The 16,080-nt window shown below is 32.8% G+C and overlaps 1 protein-coding gene and 1 pseudogene across 2 annotated transcripts; both read right to left on the bottom strand.

The window, feature by feature from the left end:
* Positions 1–3,452: 3,452 nt before the first annotated feature.
* Positions 3,453–6,735, bottom strand: LOC147405671 (non-functional NADPH-dependent codeinone reductase 2-like). The gene is made up of 4 exons (XM_086433460.1): positions 6,391–6,735; positions 5,675–5,921; positions 4,538–4,717; positions 3,453–3,873 (listed from the first exon to the last, which is right to left on the bottom strand). The coding sequence occupies exons 1-4, from the start codon at positions 6,699–6,701 to the stop codon at positions 3,649–3,651; spliced, it is 963 nt and encodes a 320-aa protein (XP_086289586.1). The 5' UTR covers positions 6,702–6,735; the 3' UTR covers positions 3,453–3,648.
* A 1,770-nt stretch (positions 6,736–8,505) lies between these two features.
* LOC147405670 (non-functional NADPH-dependent codeinone reductase 2-like) lies at positions 8,506–15,404 on the bottom strand (annotated as a pseudogene). The gene is made up of 4 exons (XR_015176505.1): positions 15,151–15,404; positions 12,205–12,448; positions 9,704–9,832; positions 8,506–8,911 (listed from the first exon to the last, which is right to left on the bottom strand). The product of XR_015176505.1 is annotated as a non-functional NADPH-dependent codeinone reductase 2-like (transcript).
* Positions 15,405–16,080: the final 676 nt, after the last annotated feature.

The following is a 16,080-nucleotide window of genomic DNA, read 5'->3' as shown; positions in this document are numbered from 1 at the left end:
TAACTCGGATGAGATTTTGAATATCTCGTCCGATACATCCCATTTAAGTCGTGAGTTAATTATTTTCTGCGTTGTCTTGCTTGCATCGCCTGAAATATTAGAAAATATCGTCCAATACGACTCGCTTATCTCACGATATGCGATCGTCTCAAAATACTTTATGAGTTGATCTCATTTAGTGCTGATACCGAGTTAACTCGGACGATACGTCTCAGTTTCGGACGAGTTTAAAAATCATGGTCTGTCGAGCTTCTCATATTTGCATTAAAAAAATAACAGGTATTTTACGCAACTTTTTTCTATCAAATAGTGATTGCAGATGCGAACTTAAATTTTCAACTTAAATACAGTAAAAACCGCATTTAAAAGCAGTATTAAACAACCCCTTTAGATTCCTACTTTCCTACTCCATCAATATAGCAAATTTGAGAAGCACGGTTTCCTATTTTTAGAGCTACTATTGACACCTCAAATTTTATTTATTACTCCCAATCTCTTAAGTTATTTATCATACCTACTCTTCAAATATTACAAAGGTATGACTCAAATCATAATCTCAACACTACAAAATATTATAACACTCGTTTAAATAGTTTATGTAGTTGTTTAAAATTGTGATTAGGTTCATATAAACCCTAAACCCAAAATCTAGTAATCTAAAAAAACAAAAAACAAAAAAACAGAGGGGGGGGGGGGGGGTCTGGGCTTCTATTGGTATCGCAACTCTTACTTATTCTCGACTATTCACTTATTTTCTTTACATTTAATTTGAGTGAAATAAGTAAAAAAGTTGAGGTGCCAATAGCAACTTAATCAAAAAATCTTTGACTTTTTTCCCAAAACTAATCTTGATGATGATGATGATGTGAATATTGATATCAATTTTCCATTAGTATATAAGAGAAGACCAAAGGTCAAGGGTGACATGTCATTATTAATTTGAAAGCAAGAAGAGGTGTATCTTAAGTAAGAGTCGTGTTGGAGTGACCTTAAAATTGACATCGTTTCACGCATTGCTAATGTGGAGGTGCACACATAACCATAAATGTTTTCACTTGTATCTCAATGAAAAACATCTACGATTTTGTACACTCATCCACACCAGCAATGTGTGAAACAATGTGAAGTTTAATGTCACTTCAACATTTTCCCTCAACTAATCATAAAAACAATGAGGGAAAGATTTTAAATTGAATAATATTGGAGTGACTTTAAAATTCACATTGATTCACACTTTGTTGATACGGAAGTGTGAAAGGAACCATAGATGATTTTCAGCGAGATACGAGTGAAAGCATTTATGGTTCTATACGCAACTCCACATCAAAAAAGTCTGAATCAATGTGAATTTAAAGTCACTCCAGCACGATTCTTTTAAATTCAAAACTAAAATACGCAACTTGTCAACTAATCCAAAATGCACATTTAATTACTTCTAAATTTTTTTGTTAGAGCTAGAAGTACTCTCTGGAGCATAGTTAGCCATTCGGTGTATGGCAAAAAATCGTTACAAGATTAATTTGAGCACGATTTGTAATATACATTAACAATTCATTAAAATTTCCCAAAAAATAGCAAAAATGTGATACCAGAATGGTTCAAGTATAATCCAAGTTCAACATTCCAAAAAACTTTCAAATAAGCCTTATTACAATCAGTAGCACTAGATGTTTTTATACATATTCATTGGCATTCTAATTTTTATTCTAAATAGCATATATGAAACAAATTTAAAAACTAAGAACATAATGATCATTTTTTTTAAGAGAAGTTGATGATACTATTAACACAAATCTTCTTAAGGCAAAACACATACTGTCTTACTTAATGGAGTTATCGGGATTCATGTTCGAAAAATATATTGATAGGAAAGAGAAGTATATGAAAAAAAAAACTAATTGTTAATCGATAATCGTTAAATTTAGTAACAAACAGTGGTAAGTGATTATCTAATGATGAAACCTTTAAGTGTTAATTGAGAATAATAAAAATATAATCATGCGATATTGAGAATAGTATTTTTTTTTAACTCTCTTCATATAAAGTATTTTTGATTTGTTTAATTCAAGAAAAGAATAAATCATGAATAATTCGAAAAAATTCAAAATTTTGAGAATTTTTCAGAAGGAGTTAAATTGGATTGAAGCTTTAATCGTTATTTTTCTTTTGTATATAATTCACAAATTATTTGAAGAATTACTAACTATGCTCTAGAGCGTATCTAAACATCATTAGTCAACTTTTTTTTAGAGATTATGCTCGTGTTATGGTTTTAAAATCCTGTATTTTGTCTCATCTCATCTGCATTGATATAGAGTTAACTTGTTTGAATCATCTCGTCTCCCGTGAGCAAAATCGTTTAACTAGGTTTATAATTATTTATTAATAAAGCAAATAAGGTGATCATATTTCTATTCAGATAATAAATACTTAAATTGTTAGAAACATCTAAAATTGTTTGAATCATCTCTCTTCCACATTTTAGTGAATATTTGAGTAACCTAATATTTGTTTCAAAATGATGATATGTTTCCTTTGACCTCGATCTTCTCTAATAGACTGATGAAAAATTATCTAAATGCCCTCACTTTCAAATTGTAGAAAATCTTGATTTTTCTTCCCACGACAAGCCATTTTCAACCTATTGGTTAAAAGTGATTAACCTAGAGATTAATCAACTTCAAATGTCAAAAATATTAATTACCATCCTGTTCAATCTTAAGATTCAATCTATTTCAATCTTCAAACCTTGAGAATGAGAACAATATCTGGTTTTTGAAGTAGAAGATCGGATAGAAAATCATTGATTTTCAAAAAAGGCATTAAAAGCAATTCACCGTAAATAATTGATTTTACAATATTAAGGGGTGGGGTTTTTTATTTTGTTATAAATTGAAGACCAAAGGCATCTAAGGACAAAGAGCCAGGCCGGAGCCAAGGCATCTCGATCCCTCCCCCATGCACGGGCAATGCCCACACACCACATGCATTGGCTGGGTAAGTAAGGGTGCACCCTCGTGGGTGGCCCAAAGGAAATATTGCTCATATTGGGTATCAAACTCACAACTTAAGGACTCTTACCACTTATTGGATCCGAAATTGTCATTGATCCACCCCTTCTGGGTTTGGAATCCTTAGACTTATGAAAGTGAACTTGTATGTTAACTCAAAATCTCAACTATGTAAATGTGAAATCCATTTATTTATGTAATAACTTAAACTTATCCGATTTTGTCCAATTATTTTTGTGAATCTTTAGAATCTATGTACAGCTTCAAAAGTAAAATTACCTTTATACCCTCATGCAAAAAAGGTCAATCTTTCATAATCTGAAAATGGATATTTATATACAATTATAGTCTCTTAATAAATTTTTTACCTTTTTTTTTTTTTTTTGCAGATGAATTTTAGTCATTTACAAATGTTTTAAAATCGTATCCGATTACATAAAATTGCTATAAAGTTTATACCTTTTATATATTTTCACCTTATTTTATTTAAATGTGCATTGAAATTCAAGTCCACATTACATCTCTAGCACAGACATTTTTAGAGTTGGATAAGAGGATATGATAGAAAAGATGCTAAAACAAATAGTGAATCATTGAGAAGAAATGCATGTTTAAGGCTCTTAGCTACCATTTAAGATCAAATCTCTCCATCCCAGAGCTCCTCTTTAGACTTGAAGGGTCCATCAGCCGAGATGAAAAAATCAGCAGTAAGTCCTCTAGACTGCGGGATCTCACTAATCTTTTTAGACTCCTCTTCGCTTAATTCCCAATCGAATATCTCTAGATTTTCCTTCATCCGTTCCTCGTTGAAGCTCTTCACCAACATACCCACCCGTTGCTCATATACCCATCGTAGACAAATCTATATCAATTCCAACTCATAAGTCTTGTACGACGTTCGATTCAAATATCAAGGAACGCTAGCGATACTCGTATGAATAGTTGAAATAATTGACACACCATCTTTGTCAGTTGTCGCATACATGTCTACTGGCACGAGCACAACTAGCATTCCTCATGTATATATATATATATATATATATATATATATGCACGTTTTATAGGGTGATTTACCATAACAGGCGTTGAAAAATGAAAAAAAAAATTCAAAATTCAAAATTCAAAATTCAAAATGGCACAATGTTCATTTTAGTTCCAAAATTCATAATTTGCCATTTTTGAAATTAAAATATTTTCGTTAAAGTGAAAAAGAAAAACCACTGTTTTATAAAGTAAGATCACTTTTTCATTAAAAAAAATTCAGATAGAAATATGGACATACTCATATCCGACCCGTTTTAAGCCCTAGTTATCAAATCAACATAATTCTGCCAAGGATTTTCCTATCCCAAAAATTAATTCCAAAAATTGTAATTTACTGTTTTTGGAATAAAAATGAATAATGTGCTTTTTTGGGGTCATTTTTCAATTTAATAGTGCCATTTTGGTAATTCTCTCTATTAGTTATCATCTTTGAAAGAAAAAATTCAAATAAAATAGAGGATTTAGAGAATAAATATTAGAACCTGAGCATGAGTCTTTCCTTTAGCTATGGCAATCTCTTTGAGCACTACACATTCCATAATTCGATTGGTGCCCCAAAGGGATCCTTTGGCTCCCAAAGGTGAGTAAGCAACAACAGTGATACCTTTGTCCTTACAAAAGTCCCTCAATTTATTTTGTTGCCAAAGTGGGCTCATCTCCACCTTCAAAAATAAATTATCTTACAATCATCACCAACCATGTCATAGTAGAAAATAAGAGAAATTTACCAAAATGGTATAGATATGTAAATTACCTTGCCAATTGGGTCTTCAAAATATTTACCAAAATGGGTTTTTAGTCAATTTGGTTAAAAACTAATTTAAACAAAATTATGGTTAATTTCCATTTATAGCTTTGTTATAAGAGAGCAAAAAAAATGACTAAGGTTTTGTTTGTAATTTCTAAAATATCTACAATATGTGAAATCAACCCTATCATAAAGATCAAAAGAATTCCGCTCACTCTCCTGATTGGTACTGTCCTATTCTAGGATCTCTTCCATGTTTTTTCCACAAAAAATAAAGTGATTTACATGTATTTTCTATTAACACGCGAATATTTATTTATAATACAATAATCTAATGAAACAAGGGATTTTTCCTCAAATGTGCGCGATTTATGTCTAAATTTTGATTTCAATACAATGTTTATTTTATTTCCAAAACATGCTTTTCCAGTGAATTCGTCACTTTTATAATCAACAAATTCGTAGATAAATTACCAGCACGATCGTTGATAAGGCAAAATCGATGGTATTTTATCAACAAATTTGTAAATTATAAAAGCAACGAATTCACTGTAAAAACATGTTTTGGGAATTAAAACGAACAGTATGCCAAAATCGAAATTTGGTCATATTTAGCACATGAAATGGAGATTCACTCATGAAACAACTATCTAATATCAGAAGGATTGGTGAAGTAAAAGTTTGTGTGCCAACAAAATCTCTCTACTTATAAGAGCGTATAAAATAAATAAAGAAACAACTTGAGAAATCTTACCATTTTGATAAATATTTTGAAAACCTGACTTGCATAGTAATTTTATCAATCTTGCTCTACCATTTTGGTAAAACATCCAAAATAAAATTTGAGATACTCAAGTGGAAAGTGGCTTACTTGAACCACTGCAGGAGGGATCTTTGCTTTGGTGAGTAAAGTTTCGAGCTTTTTGCAAGAAAAGTTGGAAACACCAATTGATTTTGTAAGGCCGAGCCTCTGGCACTCTTCCATCGATGCCCATACAGATTCGAAATCCAGTTGAATGAGCGTGTCCTTCGGTATTGGAAACGTATACTTCTCTGGTGTTGTAGTACTTATTGGCCAATGTATAAGAAAGAGATCAAGGTACTCCAACTGAAGAGCTCTACGCAATAATAAGATGAACTTTCATGTAAGGTTATTGTTTAGGTTGATTTACCAAAATGCGTCGTGACAATTTCCATTTCAGTGTATTACTAAGTTTAATTCGATAAAGTACTCTTTTTGGAATTAAATTTTTTTACTAAACAAGAAAATTTAAGCTAAATTACAACAATACCCTTACAAAAATGTGTTGTTTAAACAAACACTAAAGGGTATTTAAAAATAGTTTTTTCCCTAAAAATTATAATTCCAAAAATGATAATTTGCCTTTTTCAAAATTAAGATGAATAATGCATTGGAATGGGAATTTCACAAATTTTCTTTATTTATTTTTTTGATAATTTCCCACTTGGTAAAACATCCTTCAATCAATCTTGAATATAGTTCTAGATCTGTTCATAGTGTTACATGGTTTTATGATGTGTTTGTGTGTGTGTGTGAGAGAGAGAGAGAGAGAGTGTCGATATTACTGAAGAGTCTTCTGAAGGGCAGGAATGACACGATCATGATGACCATCACAACACCAAAGTTTGGATGTAATAAAGAGTTCATCCCGAGATTTAATGAGGCCGAGGCGAAGTGCTTCGACTATAGCTTCACCTAGGGCTTGCTCGGTCATATACACGGGAGATGTGTCGAAATGCCGATAACCAACCTCAATCGCCTTGAGCATTGCTACCTTAACTTTCTCGGATTCTACAAAAGGGTAGGCAGCCACGCCCATGCCTATGAGAGGCATTTGGCAGGCCGAGCTGAGAGTCACCTCGGGAACGCTTCCCATCTCTCTCTAGTCTCCAATCTCTACTAACTCTATCAATTGCAACTACAAATCTAAAAATTTGCTAGTTATAAACAGTTTGGTTTTGTACTTTTCTCATTTAATAATTCGTTCATTGGTTCCCACGAATTGCGGGGCCATTCTAAAAGATTTTTTTGGTTTGTATTAATGGGCCGTCTTTTTTGTTGTAATACTTGGACATGACACATGGAGGAGGATAGAGGTCAAACAGGTAAAAAAAAATAATTTTGAAAGATTTTGGATACATTTTTTATAAATATAAAAAATGATAAATTTTCAAATAATTACAAAAGTTTTCGATATTTTCAAAATGTTACTAATATTGATAAAGTAATCGTTGATAATATTTAATTAACATTACGTGATAATTATGTCAACACTAGCAAAATTTCTAAAATACTAAAAACTTTTGTAATTATTTAGGAATAAACCTTATAAAAAAAAATACCATAAAATGTTTTACTTTTATATCCTTACTCTTTTATAAAAAAAAAACAAATCGTGATCAAATGACTCCCTCATGTGGCATATGCTAAAACTGTAAATCTGAATTCCTCGGGATATACAACGGCACATATTTATATGGATGTTCATTTGTATTTCTTGAGGTGTACAGATCTACAGTTCTAGCACATGTCACGTTAGGAGAGTCTATTGAGTATGCCACGTGAGAGAGTCATTTAATCATGGCTAAAAAAATGCGGTATGAAATTCAAAACAAAGGCATTTATGTTAGTTTTCATTAGTAGACTGATGTCAAGGGGGGTATGTCACTAATTAGTTTGAAGTCCCAAAAGTTGCAGAGATTGGCACATGAGAAGGTTCATTCTCTCTCTAGTTTCTCTACATCTGCTATGTGTTCGACGAAATGACTGACTGAATATTCATTGATAATGGTCTGATTTGGTAGCCCTCACGGCATCTTGGGACAATGTTTTCTGTGGGTTGTGGAGCCCCCATTGTCTATTGGTTGCGCTAGTTGAGACTGAAAAATTGAGATTAATACATGAAAGTAAATCTTATAGTTTATTTATGAACGAAAATTTCAATTCTAAGTAGCCCATTTACATGTTTTTCATGTTCTATTTTATCTAGGAATTTTTAGTTTCACAAGGTATAGAAAAGTTGTTGAATGATTAGTATGTTTCTTTTTTTTACATTGTTACATAGCCAAGTAAACCTACAGATGAGACGTGTTCGAGGCCCCAATGTGTGCACATTTGCGCACACCACATTGAGTCTGGCTAGGGCATGATCATAGGTCGTGAGGCCATTAGTTAATTTGGATTTGACTAAGGTCTTTCTCTCATTCCAAAACTTCTAACCTATATAAGATAAATGGTTGTCAAAAGAATAATGATTTTCTGACGCCCCCATAAATATGTGCAGTTGTGTATTTCAAGGAAAATAATCTATGATTTTGGCACATGCCACGTTAGGTGGGGTGTGTGTCAGAGGGGGCATCAGAAAATCACTACTCTTGTCAAAATGGTGTGGATAAAACTGGCTTGATTAAGTAAGATTTCAAATCTTACTAAGGGTTGTTGGGATGGATTATCACATTAGCAAATTCAATCTCTAGATTTCGTGGAAAAATTCAAACAAAAAAAAAAAAAGAAAAAAAAAAACTTTTTTAGGTTTGATCCAAGGTGTTGAAAATGGATAGCCACCGAACTCCCAGATTTAAAATTAAAATCCAGTAGTGAAAAATATTTATTTTCAAAATTATTAAAATTTGGTGATATACATTCTTGTGGCATCTGAAAGCAGAGGATGTCAACTTCTCTAAATCCATCATATCCTACACGAGTAATTTTGTACCTTTTCAAGTGTTGTTGTTTGAAATTCAATTCCACATTACATTTCTAGGTTCTAGCACAAACTTATTTCAAGTCCCATAAGTGGAAATTGATACAAGAAGTGGTGCTTCATTGAGATGAAATGCTCATTTTAATTACTATCTATAATAAAATCTCTCCATCCCAAAGCTCCTCTTCAGATTTGAAAGGTTCGTTTTCTGAGACGAAAGATTCACCAGTACTTCCTCTAGATTGCGAGATCTCACTAATCTTTTTCAACTCTTCTTCGCTTAATTCGCAATTGGGTATCTCTAGATTTTCTTTCATCCGTTCCTCGTTGAAGCTCTTTACCAACATACACACCCCTTGCTCGTATAACCATCGTAGACAGATCTGCGTAAGTTCCAATTGATGATCATTTGATGTTGTTCAAATAGCAAGGAACACGAGCAATGATGCTTGTATGAGTAGATAAAAGAATGGCTAATTTACCAAAACATGCACCAAAAATTGTGAAATTCCCGATTTAGTAGACTATTGATTTTACTTCCCAAAACAGTACATTTACCACTTTCGTAATTAAATTTTCTTACTAAACAATTTTTTTTTCAAGTTGAATAACAAAAATTCCCTTATCAAAACATAATGTTTAAAAATGAGAAATTCCAAAAATGTACTCAACTTTTGACGAAATTCTCGTTCCACCTCAGTATTCATTTTAATTCCCAAAACATGAACTGCAGGATCATAAGGATTTTAAAGTGACGATCTCACTGATAAAAGGTAGTGAGATGACTGATATATTTTTTTTAAAGTGACGATCTCGTGGCTTATAAAAGTGATGATTGCTGCTACTTATTGTAAAAGTGACGATCTTGCTACACCATTTCGCAGTTCATGTTTTGGGAATTAAAATGAACAGTAAGCCAAAATGGGAATTTCATCATATTCAGCGTACGAAATGATAATTTACCCTTTAATAATAAACATCAAGGGGTATTTTAGTAATTTAATTTATTTTTCTCTGCTTGTCTGTTTGGTAAAATTTTTACCATTTTCGAAATTAAAATTCATAGAGTGCTGAAAAAGAAATTTCACAATTTTTCTCTACTTGTTTGGTAATTTCACCTGAAAAATCGATTACACGCTCTTTGAAATAAGTACTTGGAAAATAAATATTAGAACCTGAGCAAGAGTTTTTCCTTTAGCCTTGGCAATCTCTTTGAGCACCTCACACTCCATAATTCTGCTGTCCCTACCAACTCCTTGGCCTCCCAAAGGGGAGTAAGCAATGATACCTTTATTCTTACAAAACTCTCTAAGTTTATTTTGTTGCCAAAGTAGTCACCTTTCAAGTAATAAACCATCTTACAATCATCACTAACCCATCTCACAATAAAAAATATAAAAAATTAAAAACAAATTTACCAAAGTGGTAGAGAAAGATGGGTAAATTACCATGTCAATCATTTTTTATTTTTATTTTTGCAAATATTTCCCAAAATGGTTTTTTGGTAAACAAATTTATGTGTCCAAAAAGATACAATTTACATGTTAACTAATATTTAATTGAGTCATGATAATCTGACTTAACCACGTGGCATACTCAATCGACACCCCTGACGTGACATGTCCAGGAGTCATAGATCTATGGTTCCTGGACATGTCATGTTAGGGGTGTCGATTGAGTATGCCATGTGGGTAAGTCCGATTATCACGATTCTATTTAATTTTCTTTAATAACCCTGTCATAGGAGAACAAAAAATGACTAAGATTTTGATTATAATTATCAAAATGCTTACACTCCCAATCACAACTTGTAGGTTTTTCTCCTCCTAGTGGACACATTTCTCTTGATCTTATATTATTTGACACCTTTGTAGACACTTCACTCCCCGAAGTATCTCTCGTGATTTCTTCCATTTTTCGATTAAAATAAGGTCATTTATGTCTTTCCTTATATTAAAGAAAACTTCTCAGCGATTTTCATACTTTTACTCTACGGCAGTGTTTATTTGCGTTATTTTTCAGCGCTTATTGCTAAAAAAAAAATTAAATTCAGCACTTTTTGTGAAAATAGCGCATTTGTTTACTCTATATTTTCAGTGCTTATTGCTGAAAATAAGTGAAAAAAATTCAGCACTATTTTGATGCTGAAAAAAAGTGCTGAAGCGGTAAGCACTTCGCTTTTTTCGACACGGACAAGTATGCCCTTCATTTTTTTAGCATGGACAAGTATGCTCTTATTCTTAAAAGGATATTATCTCTTATATCTCATGAATAAGTATATAAGCACTCCACAAATTAATAAACCCACACCATGGTTAAATTATTTTGTCTTATATGGGTTAAAAGTTTTGGAATGAGTTGATTTTTAGTGATGATGATCTCCTCATTAGCATATAAGCACCCCACAAATTAATAAACCCACACCATGGCTAAATTATTTTGTCTTGTATGAGTTAAAAGTTTTGGAATAAGTTGATTTTTGATGAGGATGATCTCTACAATGAGGAGATCATCCTCACCAAAAATCAGAACTTCCTGAAACTTCTAACCCTATCAAAACAAGTTCAAGAACCGTAAATAGTCCTTTTTTTTTTTTTGAAAACTATTTTTGACGAGTTAGAAGTTTCAAAATGGATTAATTTTTGGTGAGGATAATCTCTAGACCATATAGACCATCCTCACTAAAAATTTGTTCATTCTAATAACACTAACCCATATAAAACAAAAAAAATTGGCTATGGTGTGGGTTGCCCTTATTAATTCTTAGGGTGCTTTTATAATTACACATCCTTCATTTCCATCGAAAATTATTCATTCAAAATTAATTTATTTTAATGTTGATTTCAAATTTTGGTGACTTGTATGACATTATTATTTTTAATTTGAAATTTGTGGGCTTTTATAAATAGAAATTATTATTTATAAATTGAAGATTTGAGTATTATTTATTATTTAAAAATGAATTGTATTTTAATTTTATAAGAAATAATATATTTTTTTGTGTTTGATAAAAAATAGGCATATGAAACATGCAAACAATGTATAATATGATTGTAAGGGTAACAAAGACAATTTACCAGCTTTAGCAATGTGTAATAAATATGATTCAGTATCTAAACAAACAACTTTTTCAGCATTTAAATTCAGCACTTAAAAGTTTCAACGCTTAATGCTATTCAACACTTATTTTTTTCAGTTTAACAAATAGTACGTCAATTTTAATACATATGGTGCCATGTCATTGGTTCATCAATTTAGCACCATTTTTCGTTACAACAAATCTCGGTTCATTGGGGAGGCTGTCCCCTCTATTGTTCAAGTGACTTTTTGACTTTAGAGTGATATTTACTTCCTATTTTTCTACAATTTCTACGATGAGCTGAGACTTAGGAGAACTATTGTATAGTGAAGGTTGTTCCCTCTCTTTCGTAGAATTGAAGATTAGATCAAGATAAATCGAAGTTTATTGGAATCATTAATCTATATCTAGTTCATAATCTATTTATTTCAATTTTCTATATATTTTACACGAATGTGAAACTCAACCTATATATAATTGTTGATTGATTGAATGTTGAAAACTCTAGATTAGTACGACAAAATTTACCCATCTTTCTCTACCGTTTTGGTAAAAACCCAAAATAAAATTTGAAACACTTTTTGGATAAAAACTTACTTGAACTACTGAAGGAGGGATCTTCGTTGTTGTGAGTAAAGTTACATTCTTTTTGCAAGAAAAGTTGGAAACACCGATGGATTTTGTCAGGCCAAGTCTTTGACACTCTTCCATGGATGCCTATACAGACTCGAAATTCATTTGAATGAGGTCCTTCTTGGGTATTGGTATCGTAAACTTTCCTCAAATTGAGCTTACCGGCCAATGTATAAGATAGAGATCAAGGTACTCCAATTGAAGAGCTCTACACAAAATTAGAGGGAAAATTTTAGTTATCTAAATACTTTCCAAGGCTATTATATGTATTTAATGGTTATTATTTGAGGGAATGGATCAAGGGACATATGAAAAAATATATGTAAAAACAATGTAACATTAATAAATTTTCAAAATATAGGTTAGAAGTTTCGGATTGAGCTGATTTTTTGTGAGGATGATCTCTTGATGGGAAGATCATAAAATAAAAAAAAAATCAGTCCAATCTGAAACTTCTAACCCCATTAAAAGTGATTTAGAATGTGGACCGTCGACTTTGTGCCAATGATTTGTAAATCACTTTTGATGGATTTAGAAGTTTCAGATTGAGCTGATTTTTTGTGAGGATGATCTTCTCATCATAGTGACCATCCTCGCAAAAAATCAGCTCAATCCAAAAACTCTAACCCATATTTTGAAAAATCATTATTTTTACATATGTCCCATGAACTGCCCCCATTATTTAAAGGGAAAATTACTTTAAAGGACCCTTGTCGAAGGGTAGTCCCTAAATTTTGCGTGGTAGCTTAACATGACATTTAGTAAACTTTCTTTCTAAATGGTCTCTCGTACTGTAGAGTTCACAAATTTTACTGTCGAAATCAACACTTTTTTATTTAGTATCGAGTTCAAAAATTTCACTGTCGAACTCACCCACTAGGTACTATCGAACTTGATGTTTTTTAATTACTGTTGAATTCACCACTTTTAAAATAAAAAGTGGTGAACTCGACACTTGTAAAACCTACCAATTTTCAATTTTTCGAGTTTTCCGACTAAAATACATGGAAAGATAGACTAAAAACTCGAGATAACGATTTGTTTAGATGATTTCAACCCAAAAGAACTATTCTTGATTGATTTTCATCTAAAAACTAAGAAAAAAGTGAAAAAACTCGTAGTTTTTTACATACATCTTTAAAATGTTTGAAAAGCCCCTTGAAAATAGTTTATTCTTCTTTCTTAAATCCTTTCTAACGGAGTGGAGTCTTTGAAACTCGATTGAGATGTCAAAAATCCGATTTTTTGATGAAAACGATGAGTCTGAATGGTTAGGGCATTCAATCGTGAGAAATGTGAGAGATGAGGTCCAAGGACCATTTAACAAGCAACATCTAAAATCTTAGGGACTATTTAGAAAGAAACCCTTCCATGAGGGTCCTTTAAGTAACTTTGCCTTATTTAAATGAGTTCTTATTACGTTATGAGGAGGATATTTCTCGCTAGGTATCAAGAGGTGATACATGGCACCTAGGGATTAGAGTTCAATACGGAGATACGAGGGCAAGCTTGGCGGCTCGGTCACAAACCAGCCATGGGTTTGAGTCTCAATTGGAGAAAAAGGGATTAGATCAAAAGGGGTTAAAATTCTAGTGAAGAAAAAATCTCAAAAAAAGAGGAATGTATGAGGACTAGATATTCATTCTTAAATCAACAATGAAGATCTACCTTTTAAATTGGATAATGGTCAAATCGGTAACAAAATCTAAAGGGATTATAGGGTTTCACCTCTATAAATAGATGGGTAGAGGTACAAAAAGGTATGAGTTTCCCCCCCCCCTTAAATTTGACACTATTTTTGTACTATACTTTTAACTTGTGCGTCGGAATGGTAGTGTTACAGGCACAACTAGGGGAACGAGAAGAGGAGATCGCGAGGCATCGTCACAGATCTTAAGGTAGTGAGAAAGTTTTTGCATCTATAAGTACTATAAAAAAATGTAGGGAAAAATTTAGAAAGAAACCTTAGTTTATAGCTTGAACCCAGCCCAACCTAACTCAATAACAAAACGAGACCATTTACAACACGCAAACCTGGTTCATGGCAAACGGGTTGGTCCGAAACCTGGCCCATTGGCCATCCTAGTTCTTGGTAAATAAGATAACTTCATTGAACTAAATTTTACATTTTAGATTACAATAATGCTGAAGTGACCTCAAGATTGTACCTCCCATCGCACATCCTGCCGCGAAAGTGTATGGGACCATAGATGCTTTTCATTGAGATAGAATGAAAAAACATCTATGGTTCCTATCCACTTTCATCTCATGGTGTGCAATATGAGGTATGACCTTGAGGTCACTCCAACACAACTCTTTAGATTTTGGTATCTTATCATTGTTACATTGATCTAGATTGGTTTAAAATCTCATCTCAGGAAAATATCAAGAGAAAAAAATTGATGGGTAGTGTTAAAAGATCCTCAATTATTACATACCCCACACATAGTCGATTTTTTATTTTTTTTTGTCTTATGTGGGTTAGAAGTTTCGGAATGGGCTGATTTTTGGTAAGGGCGATTTATATAATGAGGAGATCATACTCACAAAAAATCAGCCCATTCTGAAACTTCTAATCCCATTAAAAATGATTTACGAAAAAAATAGATGGTTTATGGTTCTTCAACTTGTTTGATGGGGTTAGAAGTTTCGGAATTGGCTGATTTTTTTTAAGGATGATCTTCTCACCATATAGATCATGATTACCAAAAATCAGCTCATTCGAAAACTTTTAACCATATAAGACAAAACAATTTAGCTATGGTGTGGGGGTGCCCTTGGTAATAATTGGGGTGCCTTTTACACTACCAAAAATTTATACTGTCTCGACCAAAACATTTTCAAAATATTCAATGTTTTGGGTCAATGATTTGTATCGATCTTGACCAAAAGGGAGGGTGTGAATGTTACCGAAGAGTCTTTTGAAGGGTGGGAATGACACAATCATGATGTCCACCATTGCACCAAAGCTTGGAGGTGATAAAGAGTTCGTCCCGAGATTTAATGAGGCCAAGTTGAAGCGCTTCTGCTATAGCTTCACCAAGAGACTGCTCGGTCATATACATAGAAGATGTGTCGACGTGCCTATACCCAACCTTGATAGCACCAATCAATGCCTCCTTCACTTTCTCCTATCCTACCCAAGGGTAGACTGCCACGCCCATATATATATATATATATATATATATATATATATATATGGGTCCCGTTCAATGGCCAACAGTCTGGCAAACATTTTGGCAAACACTTTTTCAAAACATGGGTTAGAGGTCTTGGAATGGGCTGATTTTTGGTGAGGATGATCTCTACGGTGAGGAGATCATCCTCACCAAAAATCAGCTCATTCCAAAACTTCTAGCCCCAATTTACAAGTTGAAAAATTGTGAACCGTCCCTTTTTTGTAAATCATTTTTGATGGGGTTAGAAGTTTTGGAATGAGCTGATTTTTGGTGATGATGATCTCCTCACCGTAGAGATCATCCTCACCAAAAATCAGCCCATTCCAAGACCTCTAACCCATGTTTTGAAAAATGTGTTTGCCAAACTGTTGGCCATTGAATGGGACCATATATATATATATGTATGGGTCCCGTTCAGCACCCTAAGTTTTACCCTACACTTTAACAAACGTTTTTTGTCCTACATGGGTTAGAAGTTTTGGAATGAGCTGATTTTTGGTGAGGATGATCTCTATGGTGAGGAGATCATCCTCACCAAAAATCAGCTCATTCCAAAACTTCTAACCCCATCAAAAATGATTTACAAAAAATGGACGATCCATGATTTTTCAACTTGTAAACATGGGGCTAAACATTTCGGAATGGGCTGATTTTTGGTGAG

The sequence above is a fragment of the Akebia trifoliata genome, chromosome 3, assembly GCF_017979445.1.
Source record: "Akebia trifoliata isolate Shusen 1 chromosome 3, ASM1797944v1, whole genome shotgun sequence".
Lineage (NCBI taxonomy): Eukaryota > Viridiplantae > Streptophyta > Magnoliopsida > Ranunculales > Lardizabalaceae > Akebia > Akebia trifoliata.
This window is presented reverse-complemented; position numbering and strand designations above follow the sequence as displayed.